The 15,956-nt window shown below is 41.2% G+C and overlaps 1 protein-coding gene across 5 annotated transcripts in view; it reads right to left on the bottom strand.

Annotated features, from left to right (window-relative positions):
* The window catches only part of CSTPP1 (centriolar satellite-associated tubulin polyglutamylase complex regulator 1), a 155,393-nt gene extending 139,958 nt beyond the window's left edge, over positions 1 to 15,435 (bottom strand). For 2 of the 5 annotated variants that reach the window (XM_065595159.1, XM_005302285.5), the window contains exons 1-2: positions 15,023 to 15,148; positions 8,293 to 8,383 (exon numbers count right to left, since the gene is read on the bottom strand). Coding sequence is in view for 2 of the 5 variants with exons in the window: in XM_065595158.1 (XP_065451230.1) it covers positions 15,023 to 15,068 (46 nt within the window). In the remaining 3 variants the exon portion in view is untranslated. Of the gene's footprint in view, positions 1 to 8,292; positions 8,384 to 15,022 lie in introns of all 5 variants that reach the window. The other 3 variants (XM_065595158.1, XM_005302284.5, XM_065595160.1) reach the window with 2 other exon arrangements.
* Between the last annotated feature and the right edge of the window lie 521 nt (positions 15,436 to 15,956).

The raw sequence follows: 15,956 nt of genomic DNA, 5'->3' as shown, positions 1-15,956 counted from the left end.
TTGAACAGCCCGCAAATATAGCGTGAAACTGGATTATTAAAGTTAAAAAGATATGGTTTAGTCCTGGTCTCTACTCCATGATGGGTTTTAATCTGGTTATAACATAGCCTTTTCCAGAGAAGCTGCACCAAACTGAGCTAACTCTTCTCACCCCCAACACCACACCTTTGTTTATACAGACAAAGGCCTAAAAATATTGCTGTTAAAACAGATGGAAGCTGTATTTCAGTCTTGGTATGATAGATGTCGATGCTGAGATCTGTGGGGTTGGTTACAATTGTAAAAAGGAAATCTGATACTTGAGCAACTTGGAATGAAAAGGATATTCAATGCAAAAAATACATATGGTCATGAAACAGCATGACTGAGAATTTAAATGCATGAAAAATCAGGACATTCAGAAAAATCCCACAGCACTTTCACTTGGCCACATTGCACACACAGTATTTTGTATTACTAGACACACTCAGGTACTATGGTGACAAAGGCCACACACACAGAGTATATTTTGTATTACTATAAGCACTCAGGTGCTATGGTGACAAAGGCCATGTAAGTATCTAGGCAGAAAACTGTTAAAGTACCTTAAAATATGTGGGCATTGTGTGACCAAGTTAACCATACTGCAAGAATTAATTTCTTTATGTTTATGCATTTAAATACACAACCATCAAGCTGCATTAAGAGGGAGCTTCTCTTTCTGCACTGAATTTCCCTGTTCTCAAACAAAATAAAAAATATAAAGGTAAATGAATGGGACACAGACCTTTCTTGGCAAGGGGTCCACCACTACAGCACAGCAAGGGAATCTGAGAGTCAGGATTCAGAGTAGCAGCCGTGTTAGTCTGTATCCGCAATAAGAACAGGAGTACTTGTGGCACCTTAGAGACTAACAAATTTATTAGAGCATAAGCTTTCGTGGACTACAGCCCACTTCTTCGGATGCATCCACGAAAGCTTATGCTCTAATAAATTTGTTAGTCTCTAAGGTGCCACAAGTACTCCTGTTCTTTTTGAGAGTCAGGAGTGAGCTACACTGGATCATCAGACTGATTTTTGTTCATTATTTGCCTCGTTATTAACTGAAGTGTTGAGAATATAAATATTTGATGCAGAGTAAGACTATAGAGCAAGTTTTCTTTCTGTTTCAACTCTCGGGAGTTAGTTAATGTTAGAAGTATTGCAAAGTGGACCTTAAAATAGATAAATAAATATCTCCAAAATAAACTAGAGGTCAGAGAACATATACCTAGGAAGCAATGCTTAGATAAGCCACATTTTATGCTGAGAGCATAACAAGGCTCTGTTGCACAGAACAGCCACAGCAAGAGGAGCATGCATGCACACATTTTACAGACTATGAACAGAACTGTTTTCAGGATGGCTTGGTTTTAAAATCAATGCAATTTTAACCATTATTTAAATCACCCAAAGCATGAAATATTGTTGTAAATAATCAATTTTAATTGTGTTTTGATTTGTACTTTTTAGTTATTTTCCTAAAGAAATGTTCATCTTGTCAGTTGGTATCCATCAAAACATGTTGATTTGCCATTAAATACAGCCTTTACACTAAATTGGGTATTTCTGGTTAGCAACAAGAACAATACACTATGCCTATACACATTTAAGCAAATATATAGCTTAATTTAATTTATTCAGTTCTTAATTTTTATATTTTGTGTTATGTTAGAAAACGGTGACTGGTGTATTTCTTATTTTCTAGATGATTATTAGTTTTTTACTTGTGATTTATGTTAAGCTCTATTTGGATGGAAATTCAAATAAAATGAAAATGCACAAAATCAGCATTTTAATTTTTTTTATTAAATAAAAGTACTTTAAAAGTGCTGGATACAGAAGAAAATTTTTATCACAACATTTAAAATTAACTGATTTATTTATTTACAGCAGTGGTTCTTAACCTGGGGTGCACGTACCCACTGGCAGTGCGAGATGCCCTTTCTGGGGGTGCGAGACACGCCAGATATTTTTAGAAGGTAAATCATCGAAAACACAAATTAAGCACAGGCACTTAAGTACGACTACTTTGTTTCATCAAACCTACGTATTTATTAACATTATAAATTTTTTAACCATTACTGGGTTAAATTTTAATGGCAAAATTAAAATAAATATATAATTCTCTCTTTTTCATTCTATAGTTATGATATACCTAGGTTGAAAGAACTAACCCACTTCGATGATTTTTTTTTGAGAACCAAAGGGGGTGCAGGCTGCAGTAAAGGTTAAGAATCACTGATTTACAAATATAAGAGGGGTAGCCGTGTTAGTCTGGATCTGTAAAAAGCAACAAAGAGTCCTGTGGTACCTTAAAGACTAACAGATGTATTGGAGCATAAGCTTTTGTGAGTAAATACCCACTTCGTCAGACGCATGTTGCACTGATTTACAGTGTAGTATAGTTAGTGAATTGAGCTGATTGTTTCTGGTCACCATGTCTTTCAAGATTTTAGAACTAGTAGATCTTACCCTTTCACGTCTGTTTTTTTCATAGACTAGAAGGAGAAAGCAAAGAATAAAATACAAACTTTTCTGCTTTTTCAACTCACAGCTGCTTTCTTCACTTTTAACGAACTAGTCATTGAAGAAATGAAAATTTTTTCCTTCTCCACCTGCATAATAGGCTACTGCTGTCAAAAACTGGTTTAGCACTTCTACAAACTCTATCCAGTGACTTCCACCATTTCAATGGTTTGACTTTCTTTAAAATTGGGCAAACATGTGCTGCTTAATAATTTTTGTATTTAATTTTAATCGTTTATAGTAAGTTTAGACCTGAACATAGGTTATTTTCAAATAGGTCTATTTAAAAAAAAAATCTGTTTTTAATTTACATAAAAAATCCAATTTAAATTAAAAAAGTGGGGATTTTTTTGTGTTTAATTTTTCAATCATCCATTTTTATCCACTGAGTTTCTCTCTGTAGTTTTTCCAACATCAATAGATCATTCCAAGATATTCTTTTAACCACTTTAAACATCGCTATAGAGCAGCCTAAACAAGACAGACATGCCTTAAACCAAAAGCTAAACCACTGTCCACACAGCTCACACCACTCAGAGCCCTGCATGATTTTTTTGACAAAGTAATTTTTTTATCAATCATAATATCATTTACTGTTAAGGAACAAAGCTCCCCTACCATGTGGCACAATGTGTCAGTACAAGGGGTCATACCACAGATAGTGTTACAATGCACGGCATGTGCTGCGGCTGCTCAGGGAGATGTACTGAAAGGCTACACAATCCAACAGTGAAATATTTTTAACACTTACAATTTCAAAACCATTTGGGACAAACAGTCTAAATTAAGAATCAAAACATTTCTTGGTCTTGAGAACTACTGAGAACAAACACTTTTACAATAAAACAGCATAACAGATTACAGAGTAGAGCATTTACTCTATTCCGATCCTGCACACAGATTGGCCTTTGTGTCGTCTTAGTTTAGTGTCTAATGCTCTCCAACAGGCATCACACCTCTGATGTGACAGTAGCACAGCAGCTGGCAGGGGTGAGACTCCTCTGAAGTGCACTGCTATGTCAAAGCACTATCAATATTAGTCCATTCCCTTAGGAAGCAGCACATTGAAGACCACGCACTTAAATACTGCCAGAAGAATAAACTGGAGGGGAGGCTTACTGGTACAATGGATTAATGCATCCATTGTTCAGCCCTAGAGATCTGAGATCACTTGTACATCACACAAGTTTTAACATCTCAATCTAGACCCCAAAAAATGTCTGTCTACATGACAAAGCCAGTGCATGATTTGACAAAACTGACAGTTTTCCTCAAAAGTGCAAGGACTGCAAGGGGTCAGAGGTGGATACAGCCAGCAGGTAAAGTTTGGCATGCATTGGAAAAGTTGTGGTTTAAACTTGCAGAAAGCCTGCCTGCATTATTAATTGACTTTGGCCACTCCATGCTATCCAGTCCCTCACTTTTACAATCACAAATAATACTCGCACCAATTTATACTGCTGATTAATGTAGAGTACTGAACTGCCTCATTAATAACTCTCATTCATACAATCAGACATTACTGTCCAGCATTCTACATTAACTAGCTTGGGGTGGTTTGTTTGTTTTTAAAAGAGACACAGTCATCATAAAATCTAGCCAATTACGTTTTCTTATTTAAAAAAATACCTTCCACATTTCCGTGTGGAAATCCAGCACAAAAAGGGAAAGTCACTGATCATGCAGAGGAAACAGAACAATGCACTCTAAACGAAGTGCAGTGAAAGAAATAAACAAATGGGTTGAAAAACAACAAAATATTTTCCTTTAACCTCTTTCATTTATAGTAACCTTAAATGTTACAAGTAGCAATGGAAAGTAAATAATTTTCATACAAACGTGTGAATTTTAAGGTGACCGTGATCCTTTAACAGAAAATTCCCTCTCAGGAATCAGTCCCTAGAGAGAGGTAACGCCAAACTCACTGAATTAAAAGGTGGGATGGTATTTTTCTTTTTACTATGTTGCACAGTGATGGAATTTGAAAAGCTGAGGCAGAACTAAGATGATGGGAAGCCTTAGAAATAAAGTAAGCTAAATAGTTATCTAACAAAGCAGAGTAATTCCAGAGTCAGGTTCTTTTGGCTTGGCCTGCTCCAGAATTCTAGCAGTGGTGCAGGAAGCAAAAAAACCAAGACACCAGGCTTGTAACAGCTTACCTAGCACATGGGAAGAGCAGCAAATTGGGCTTACCTTCTCAGGGGAAGATTTCTTGTTTTACTTTATCAAGAAGACAGAAAGATTCCTCTTATTGTCATTCACATATTTAACACACACGAGCATGATAGTCATATTGATGTTCACATGCGTTAAGCTAAGGAAAATCTATTTGGCTGTTATTTCTGCTTCCTGTGTGGAGTTTCCTACCACAATGTTATAGAGAACTGTGTTCTAATAACATATTTCAAGTGTGCCTGTCTCTTATCTCTTCAGATTCAAATTGTAATGCAAGAGCTCCATTACTCTCCAGACTCCCATATTTCTGTACAAAAGGAGGACGAGTAAGGAGATAGGGCAGGCACAGGGAAAGAACTGCCCACTGAAATGCAAACATCTCTTTCTGAAAATAAGGAACTATTCCCATCCACTCACCCTGACCTTATGGTAGCAGCTATATTTAAGGTTCTCTTGAAACCTTTCCAGCTGGGATGGTGGTTCCAGTAATACAACCACAGCTCTGAGATGAAAGATGGCTTTGTGATTAAAGCATTGGACTGGGACTCAAGAGACCCAGATTCAATTCCTAACTCCATCATAGACATCCTATGTAATGTTGGGCAAGTCACGTACTCTCTTTGCATTTCAGCTCCATATCTGTAAAATGGGGATAATATTTCCTCTCTCCCACTCTTTGTCTTTCTTTTCTATATAGAATGTGAGCTCTTCCAGGCAGGAATCATCTTTTATTATGCATTTATACCACAAATAGTACAATTGGTCCCAATCTTGTTTGAGGTCTCTAGTTGCTTCTGTAACACAAATATAATTAAATATTTCAGTTAAAGAAAATAATTATACGGATATCCCCCAACCAAATACTTCAAAGACTGTGTAGAAGGGAGATGGAGCCCTGGCTGTCAGAAAACACTCACATAACTGCAGTTTTCCTCTGAAAAAAAGTGTTTCAGTGCTGCAAGAGTATGGGGGCTCTCTGGATGTCAAGAGCAGAAAGATTCTCGCTCCTCATCACTTCTTGGTTCTCTTTTCTCACCACTGCTCTGTCATGAGAGGTCTGTGTGTCTAGCACTAAACAGGGCCATGTTTTACAAGGTGCAGATTCCCCCTGGCACAGGGTTCATGTTCTCACATGCCTGCAGTTGGCTAAGGGTGAAGGGAAAGAGCTTTGGGGGTGGAAGAATGGATAATATGTATGTATATATATCACAAAGTGCTACAACCCATTAAATCTCCTTTATAATAGAAGAGTGCCTTCCACTACAGTTTGAAACTGCCATGGACAATATTCTAAATGCCTAATCATCCTTCCTCAGACTTTGGGGTATGCTTTATCAGCTATAAACAAAGAATATTAAACAACGATCAGTCACAGAACCATAAAAATCAGGGTTGGAAGGGACTTATTCAGACTATAAAAAGCAACAGAGGGTCCTGTGGCACCTTTAAGACTATTCAGACTAACACGGCTCCCCTCTGATATTCAGACTATAGTTACCTCCTCTGTGGTTTCCCAGAGTGTCAGCCCTACAGAATGTCACAAAATGTTAATTACACCCAAAGGACCTCATCCTCAACTTCAAATTGCTTCTCATTGACTGCAGGATCCAGTTTTTAAAATGTCCTACTTGTTATAAAATTCATCACAGACTCACATGCACTTAAACAAAAGCCTCATCTTCCTAGTTTAAACCCATCCCCATTCATTGAGCTCTGGCCTCCTCTGCTCCTCTCTACACGTCACCATCACTGGAGAAAGAGCCTGAACATCTGCAGCTCCTGCCATCTGGGGCTGTCTCCCTGGAACTGTCTAAGTACTCCCTTGTTGTTTTTACTGAATACTCTATTTGAAATCACTTTTCTCTATATCAAACGCCTAATTTCTTTCTCTCTGTTATTTTCTATTTAACTCTGAGCAGCTATACTTCTCTTTAGAATATACATTTAAACTGTACTGCTCTTAGCACGAGATGGACATAGTAGAATGATCTTCAGTATGAAAAAACATTGAGACACCAAAAATACATGGCACATAATGCTGCTCTGGACACCCATTTGACCTGTCAGACTTCTGTTTGCAGTGGGGGGCTTAAAGGCAGCTTGCCTATCCCAGATGAGAAAAAAGCAGAGAGCAGGCTGATCTCAGATTCTCATCAAAGAACACCTGATAGGGCTGCCTGGAGCAACACAGACTTCTGAATGGGATTAGAGAAACCTAATCTTGTTTGTTTTTAATCACAATTACCTGTAATCTCACAACCAGATAATGGTATTAACAAGACCCTGAAACACACAATAGGGCTGGAGAAAGGTTATCTTCTCTAAAGAATCAGGCTTTTACACAGCTAGGTCAATGCAAAAAAAAGAAAAAGGCTCAAAGGTGCTTTCTAAAGCATTATTTACTTGTACTAGGTTTCTACGAGGCAAACAAAACTCATTAATAGCTTTTGCGAAAAGCATATTTGGTAATTTCAGAATAATTGTGGGGTTTTTTTTTTAAGTACTCATTCATTTTCAAGTGCCCCTTAAAGGGATAAGTATTGATTCTTACATAGGTGTTACCATACGTCCGGATTATCCCGGATATGTCCGGATTTTGGGGTTTTAAATAGCCGTCCGGGAGGACTTTGTAAATATCTAAAAAGGTCCCGGATTTCCCTCCCAATGAAGAGCGCGGCGCGGCTGACACAGCAGCCGGGCCGGATTGAGCCGCTTGCATCTTGGCCTCCAGAGGCAGAGCCCCTCCCATGCTCCTCCTTCCCCCGCAGCCTCAGCGGGCTGCGCTGTCAGCGCTCTGGGGGAGCGCGGCAGCGTGTCTGCCTCCACGTGGAGCCGGACACGCTGGTCTGAGCAGCACGGTAAAGGGGCTGCGTGGTTGGAGAAGGGGAAGGGGGTCCCGGGGGGTAGTCAGGGGGCAGTCAGGGGACAGGGGGGATTGGATGGGTCATGGGTTCTGGGGGGGGGGGGTTGTCAGGGGGCGGAGGTGTGGAGAGGGGTCGGGGCAGTCAGGGGACAGGTGGGGGGTAAGGTCCTAGGGGGGCAGTTATGGTGCGGGGGTCTCAGGAGGGGGCAGTCAGTGACAAGGAGAAGGGAGGCTTAGATAGGAGGTGGGGTCCCGGGGGGCAGTTAGGGGCAGGGGTCCCGGAGGGGGAGATCAGGGGACAAGGAGCAGGGGAGGTTGGATGGGTTGGGGGTTCTGTGGGGGGCAGTCAGGGGGCGGGAAGTGGTAGGGGGCAGAGCTACCCCAGCCCCATGGAGTGTCCTCTTTTTTGAAAGTTCAACTATGGTAACCCTATTCTTACACCTTCCCTCCCACCCCCCCATTTTTAATGCATGCATCCTATGTAAAAACTAGTTGGTTTAGTCTCTTGAAACTATTATTAATTTTCTTGAATACATTTGTCCAACAATCACTAGCTCATTAAAAAAATTAATTAAAGCCTGCTAACGCTTAAAAAATTTGTTATTCAAGTTTCATCTTAGAACATCTCTTTGGAATAGAATTATAAATCCCCTCCAGAAGGGCTTAGATTGAAAACATTGAAATGAGACAAAAGCAAAGTGACCAACCAGCAAGCTGGCTTCAGGGCACAATGAGCTTCCATGTGAGCAGGAATCCGTGTTCAGTCACTTCCTCCCAGACCTGAAGAGGCTCCAAATGCTGCAGAGATAACATGTGCATACCCTAATGAGCCGAAGCACCACACACCACTCTAGTGCAGGGGTAGTCAATAGGCAGACCACAGGGCAAATCCAGACCACCAGGCACTTTTGAACAGACCCCAAAATATTTTTATTTACTTTTTATTATTTTCTCTGGAATCTGGACCTTGACCATATCTTGACTAAGAAATTTGGACCTTGACAAAAATAATTGACTGCCCCTGCTCTAGTGAATCCTTCTGGATGATGGACACAGGTTGTAAGAGCTACATCCATATCTCTTTGGCTGAAGAGAGGGCTCTCCTGCAGCATTAAACCTTTGAAAGGGAGAACTATATCAGAAGATCCCCCTCCCCCCAAAAACCCCCCAAAACAACCAATTTATGGCACACAATTGAGCTAAGGTATGCTACCTAAGAAACACATCTATCTGTGTTTAAGTGCACAGCCAATAGGACTGAAATAACTAAGTACTGAAAGCTATATTGAACCGAAGTCCTGGGCCAGCCATATTTGGCCCTCGAGTGCCAATAATGTATGGTTAAACCAAGGAATTGAAGACTTTTTTTTGGGTGGGGGCACATTACCTTGTAAATGAGGTTAACAGAGTTAAATACAAGTGCTAATATATTTGGAAAAATTCAATAAGATAAGGCCTGGGTTAACTATAAATATTTTACCCTGACACCAAACCCATGCAAAATAATGGAAAAGCTGATATTGGATTCAATTGATAAAGAATTAAAGGTTAGAAATATAATTAATGCAAGTCAAAATGATGTTATGCTAAACAGATCTTCTCAAACAAGACTTTGTTATTATTTGAGGAGATTACAAATTTGGTTGATAAAAGTAACTGTGCAGAAGTATTATTTAGACTTTTGTAGGGCATTTGACTTAGTAACACATCTTTCTGATTAAATAATTACAACTACACAATGTAAATAGAGCACATATTAAATGGGTTAAGAACTGGATAGCTGACAGATCTCAAAAGAATGGGGAATCATCATTGAATGGAAGTGCTTCTAATGGGATTCTGCAAGGATTGGTACTAGGCCCAGTGCTATTCAACATTTTCATCAACAGTCTGGAAGTAAATTTAAAATCACTGCTGATAAAATTTGCAGATGACAAAGACTGGCTTGCAGAGTAATAAACAATGAAGAAGACAGCAGTCATACAGTGTGATCTAGATTGCTTGGCAAACTGGACCCATTCAAACAAAATGTGTTTTAATACAGCCAAAGGCAAAGATAGACATCTAGGAATAAGATATGCAGGTCATATCTACAGAATGGGGGGCTGTATCTGGAAAGCATTGATGTGAAAAGGATTTAGGGGTCATAGTGGACAAGAAACTCAATGCGCGCCCTGTGCAATGCTGTGGTATAAAGGGCTAAGAGATCATTGGTTGTATAAACAGGAGAGTGCCGAGTAGGGAGTGATTTTACCCCTTTATACGGCGTCTGTGAGACCATAACTGGAATACCGCGTACAGTTCTGGTGGCAACATCTTAAAAAGGATGTTCAAAAATTGGAGACGGTGCAGAAGAGCCACAAAAATTATTTGAGGAATACAAAAGATGCCTTACAGTGAGAGACTTAAAGTCGTCAATCAGAAAGAAGATTGAGAGATGACTTGATTACAGTGTATAAAAGCCTTCAAAGGAAGAAAATATCCAGTACTAAAGAACTAATTTGGTGGAGAAAAACACAACAAGAACTAGTGACTGAACCCTGAAGCTAGACAAAAATTTAACTTAGAAGTTAGGCACATATTTTTAACCATTGGAACAAACTACCAATGGAAGTGGTAGATTCTCCATCTCTTGATGTCTTCTAATCAAGATTGGATGCCTTCTGGAAGATATGCTTTAGCAAAACACAAATTACTGGGCCCCTTATGGTCTGTAATAGCATGTGATATAAAGGAGGTCAGATTAGAGGATCTAATGGTCCCTTTTGTCTTTAAACTCTATTAATCTATTAATTATAGATATTAAAAATCCAGAAAAGGGAGTAAGCTGGCAAAATCTGGAGAAGACACAAAATTATTTAGGTTAATCAACTGCAAAGAGGACTGTGAGGAACTTCAAAAGGACATAACCAAGCAAAGTGAATGGGTAATACAATGGCAGAAGAAATTAAATGTTAATATATACCAAGTAATATACATTAGAGAGAAAAACTAGAACTACTCGTTCACCTTACAGGTTTCTAAATTAACTATAAATTACTCAGGGAAAAGACCCGTGCATTGCTGTAGACAAAGATTTCTGCTCAACGCGTAGCTGTGGTCAAAAAACACACAAAATGTTAGAGTACAAAAGGAATGGTTTAGTGTTTACTATGGAAAATATAATATTTTTCTATAAAATCAATGGAGCAGCCTCATCGGGAATACTGTTTTCGGTATTGGTCAGCCTAGCTCAAAAACGCTACTGCCATGTTAGAGGGAGTTCAGAGACTAACAATGAGAATGATTAGGGACATAGAAAACATTTCATATGAAAAAAGATTGAAAAGACTGGAACTATTCACTTTAGAGAGAAAACAAATAAGAAAGGACAAGGTAAAGCATACAAAACTAATGAATAGTGTTTAGAACATACATCAGGAACTTGTATTCATCCTCTTGCATAATACAAAAAGCAAAGGGACAGTCAAACTAAAAGGTGGCACATTCAAAACTGATAAAGGAAATACTTTTTCACACAACCTATAATTAGACTTTGAAACTCACAGCCACAGAAAATTGTTGAGGCCAAGAAATTTGCAAGATTCAATGAAGGACTAGATAATTATATGGGTAACAAGAACATGGAGTTATGAAAGAAAATACTAAAAAAAAGTTTCGGCAGGACTATAAAACTTTATATTTCAGGGGTTAAATCCATCTCTTACTATTAGGGGTTAAAAAGAGATTCATCCAGGGGGAGAGGGATGTAGATTATCCCACATCTGCCTGCACAGAGTTTCTTGTATCTTCCTCAGAAGCCTCTGGTACTGTCCACTGTTGCAAACATGATACTGTACTAGATGGACCAAGATTCTCCAATCCAATAAGGCAATTTTTATGCTCCTATCTAGCCTTGGGTATTCACAAGACAGCATGATATGATTTTAAGTCCTAAAAATTACCATCCTACTTTCCTCTCAGTTCAGTTCCAACACAATTTTAGCAGTTGCTACCTTGGGAACTGCTAGGGATAGAATCCAATCCATACTTTGTGAATGTTTGGCACACTGGTGGTTAGGAGGGGGGCACAGACTGCTAAAATCATGTCAGAACTGATTTTTTTTTTTTTTTAAATGTAAGATTGTGATGTTAAGGACCAATACCTTGTGACTTGCCAGGGCTGGGAATAGGATGATGGGTCCAGTGGTCAAAACAAAATCACTCTGATTCTTGCCCTTTTGTATAAAAGAAGCCTCTGTACTCTGGACAAACAAGCACACTAGCTACTTATACAAAGTTACCCTGACTTCAGAACAGTCCTAACCATCTGAGGGCAGCAAGCCAAGGAGTTTTGAATGTAAAAGTCATAAGGGATTCAAACATTAGGCAACATTTTCCAACCTCCTTTTGTCCTTCTCATCCCAGCTTCTCTCTAATCATTAAGTGAAGTCATACATTGACTTTATTTTACCAAAGTTATTTCCATTCAACACACTGATGCCAGAACCCTTTGCTCTTTAGTCCAACAAAACATTAAGCAGTACCACAGACCATACTAGGCTCACTCTAGAGAGGACCAATACCCACAGCTGGGGAAAGAGGAAAAGCAGTTCCCTTGGAGCATTGCTGCAAGAGATTTGTAATCTCTGTTATATTTGACAAAGGGAGAATCACAGAAGAATGTTACTGAGTTTCATTTCAGTAGTGGATGAAAGTTTCTTTCAAGCCATGTCTGCCAACTCCTGCAGCTCCCACTTCAATGTGGAGACACCTGAATCAACAATGAGCAAAGGAAGGGAATCTGTATGCAGAGGAGATAAAGAAATACAATAGGCTGCGTGGATTTTATGTTCCACCTTGTCATAGTATGAAAGCAGTAAAAAACATTTGTTACTTACCCTACAAAATAAATAACTGAATTTAGAGAAGGGGAGACCACACTTTCCTTAACTGTGGCTTGCAGTGGCATCTTGCCAGTAACCCAAGGGCTACACCCAAGGACAAAGAAATGTACATACTTTTAAAAATAAACAAGAAATGCCCAGAACCATAACATGGTGTTTCTTGACTCTTCCCTGACAGATCAATAGAAACTGGTTGTTTTTCTTTCCCAGCAATAAAACCTTCTGTTACTGAATCTTGTCACCCAAAAACTGAGCATCGTACATGGATAAGTTTCAGAGTAGCAGCCGTGTTAGTCTGTATCCGCAAAAAGAAGAACAGGAGTACTTGTGGCACCTTAGAGACTAACAAATTTATTAGAGCATAAGCTTTCGTGGACTACAGCCCACTTCTTCGGATGCATATAGAATGGAACATATATTGAGGAGATATATATATACACACATACAGAGAGCATAAACAGGTGGGAGTTGTCTTACCAACTCTGAGAGGCCAATTAATTAAGAAGAAAAAAAAAACTTTTGAAGTGATAATCAAGCTAGCCCAGTACAGACAGTTAAGAAGTGTGAGAATACTTACAAGGAGAGATAGATTCAATGTTTGTAATGGCTCAGCCATTCCCAGTCCTTATTCAAACCGGAGTTGATTGTGTCTAGTTTGCATATCAATTCTAGCTCAGCAGTCTCTCGTTGGAGTCTGTTTTTGAAGTTTTTCTGTTGTAATATAGCCACCCGCAGGTCTGTCACTGAATGACCAGACAGGTTAAAGTGTTCTCCCACTGGTTTTTGAGTATTTTGATTCCTGATGTCAGATTTGTGTCCATTAATTCTTTTGCGTAGAGACTGTCCGGTTTGGCCAATGTACATGGCAGAGGGGCATTGCTGGCACATGATGGCATATATCACATTGGTAGATGTGCAGGTGAACGAGCCCCTGATGGTATGGCTGATGTGATTAGGTCCTATGATGATGTCACTTGAATAGATATATGGACAGAGTTGGCATCGGGGTTTGTTACAAGGATAGGTTCCTGGGTTAGTGGTTTTGTTCAGTGATGTGTGGTTGCTGGTGAGTATTTGCTTTAGGTTTAGGTCCTCAGGGAGACAGACCTGTCCTCGCTTACAGACAACCCCCCAACCTAAAGCAAATACTCACCAGCAACCGAAGAAGTGGGCTGTAGTCCACGAAAGCTTATGCTCTAATAAATTTGTTAGTCTCTAAGATGCCACAAGTACTCCTGTTCTTCTTTTTGTACATGGATAAAGAAATATTTGATCCTTGAGCACTCCTGGTTTCAAAGAACACTCAAGAAATGGAGACAGAGAGCCCATCTAGTTACCTAGAGTCCACTTCCATAACAAATTAAAAAAAAAATCAACTATATGCTTCAAATGCCCCCCTACTCCCACACCAGGGGAGCTCTCTTCCCAAGATGGAAGCAGCAGGCACAAAGGAGCAAGTCAGGGACACTAGCCTTGGAGGACAAGATGCCAGTTATATCTCCACTCAGCTTGCAAACACCCAGTCTCCTTTCACTGGTCATTTCTTACACATTTAAAAAACAACAACAGGACACCGGTATAAAAAAACAAGAAACATGGTTAACTGGAGAGAAAGTTGTGACTATCAAACAAATCTTGGGGGATTACTCATAATAGTAGCATCATTTATACATACCAAAACCACAAACATAACATAAGAACAGCCATACCGGGTTAGACCAAAGGTCCATCTAATCCAGTATCCTATCTTCCGACAGTGGCCAATCCCAGGTGCCCCAGAGCGAATGACCAGAACAGGTAATCATCAACTGATCCATCCCTGTCACTCATTCTCAGCTTTTAGCAAACAGAATCATCACCTGCCCATCCTTGCTAATAGCCATCGATGGACCTATCCTTCATGAATTTATCTAGTTATTTTTTTAATCCTATTATAGTCTTGGCCTTCACAACATCCTCTGGCAAGGAGTTCCACAGGTTGACTCTGTGTTGTATGAAGCAATACTTCCTTTTGTTTGTTTTAAACCTGCTGCCTATTAATTTCATTTGGTGACCCCTAGGTCTTGTGTTATGAGAAGGTGTAAATAACACTTCCTTATTCACTTTCCAGGCTAGAAAGCCTGGAAGTTAGGTTACTTTCCCAAACATAAAGTGACAGACAGCTGAGGTCACCTTAACTCGGCCCCTCCAACTAGGAAGCCACAAAACAAAACCCCAGAACAAAGACTCCCTCGGCAGCCCCCTGCCCGCTCCTGACACCCAGTACCACCACGCCAGGCCCCCGGGAACCGAGCTCTGAAGACAAGGTTGAGCCAGGCCCGGCTAGAGCCCATCGCACGGGAAAAGGGAGCCCTGCACAGAGGCACCGACAGTGGGGTTGTCGTGGGGCCTGTGCCCGGGAGGCCAGTTCCCCGCTCTGCCCCACCGGCTCCCCTGACACTTGGGGAAGAGGTTATAGGAGCAGCTGCGCTCACTGCCCCTCGCACAGGCTCCGCAGCGGGCTCAGAGCCCCGCCCCACACCGCCCAGCCTCCCTCCTCCACTGCCCTTACCCAGGTACTCGGGCCCCGGCAGGGAAAGGCGTTCGGGGCTCAGCATCTCCCCAGCGCGCAGCTGCTCCTTCCCGGCCTCCGTCCGTCTCCAGGACGCCAGCCGCCGTCGCGGGGTGGGGGAGGGGGCATGACTTGAAACTACCTCCGTCCGGAAACAGACCCGCACAACTCAGGTTCCGCGGGGAGGGAAAGGTATCTGCGTCACACCAGGCAATCGCCCCCTCCGGGGACCTCTCCTTGCCCCGCCCAGCGCCCTCTACCAATCCCAGAAGCCCAGCCCCCTCTAGGGTGGGGTACACAGCCACAAAGGGGCTGGAGGAGCGAAGGGCGGGCCGCGCTCACTGCCGGTTGATTGACAGGGACGAGATGTGCCCCGCTGAAAGCTCCGAGGGGGGAGTCCCGCGCGCGGGCTCAGTGCGGGAGGCGCTGTAAGGCGGGGACAGACCTGAACGATTGTACAGTGTGCGCAGCTCTGGTCGCCCCGGGGCAGGGGCAGCAACAGCAGCAGCCAGGGCCTGAGCTGGGCGGGACCGGGAGGAGGCTGTGATTGAAGAGAATGGCACTGCGTGCGGGAGCGGGGAGGCGAATAACGGGGCATGGTGAGGGGGTCCGTATCATGCCCGGTGTAGAGAGAGCAGAGCAGGAACTCTTAGTCACCCTTTCATCATACAAGGACAAGGAGAGAGGCCCTTGAGGTTGAAAGGCAGCACATTTAAAACTAACAACACTTTTGTATGCAGTGCCAGTTAGCTTGTGGAACTCACTGCCACAAGAGAGCATTGAGGCCAGGAGCTCAGCCCAGTTTGAAAAAGGATCAGATATTTCGGATAATGAGAACATACAGAGTTGCATTACTATGAATTAAAATAAAACCAAAAAAGCCAGAAATTTGGAAGGAATGCAAACTCTTATGTGTCAGGACACAGGCCAGTTA

This window comes from Chrysemys picta, chromosome 4 (genome assembly GCF_011386835.1).
Source record: "Chrysemys picta bellii isolate R12L10 chromosome 4, ASM1138683v2, whole genome shotgun sequence".
Classification (NCBI taxonomy): domain Eukaryota; kingdom Metazoa; phylum Chordata; order Testudines; family Emydidae; genus Chrysemys; species Chrysemys picta.
The sequence above is the reverse complement of the archived record's forward strand: the minus strand, read 5'-3'. Positions and strand labels throughout refer to the sequence as shown.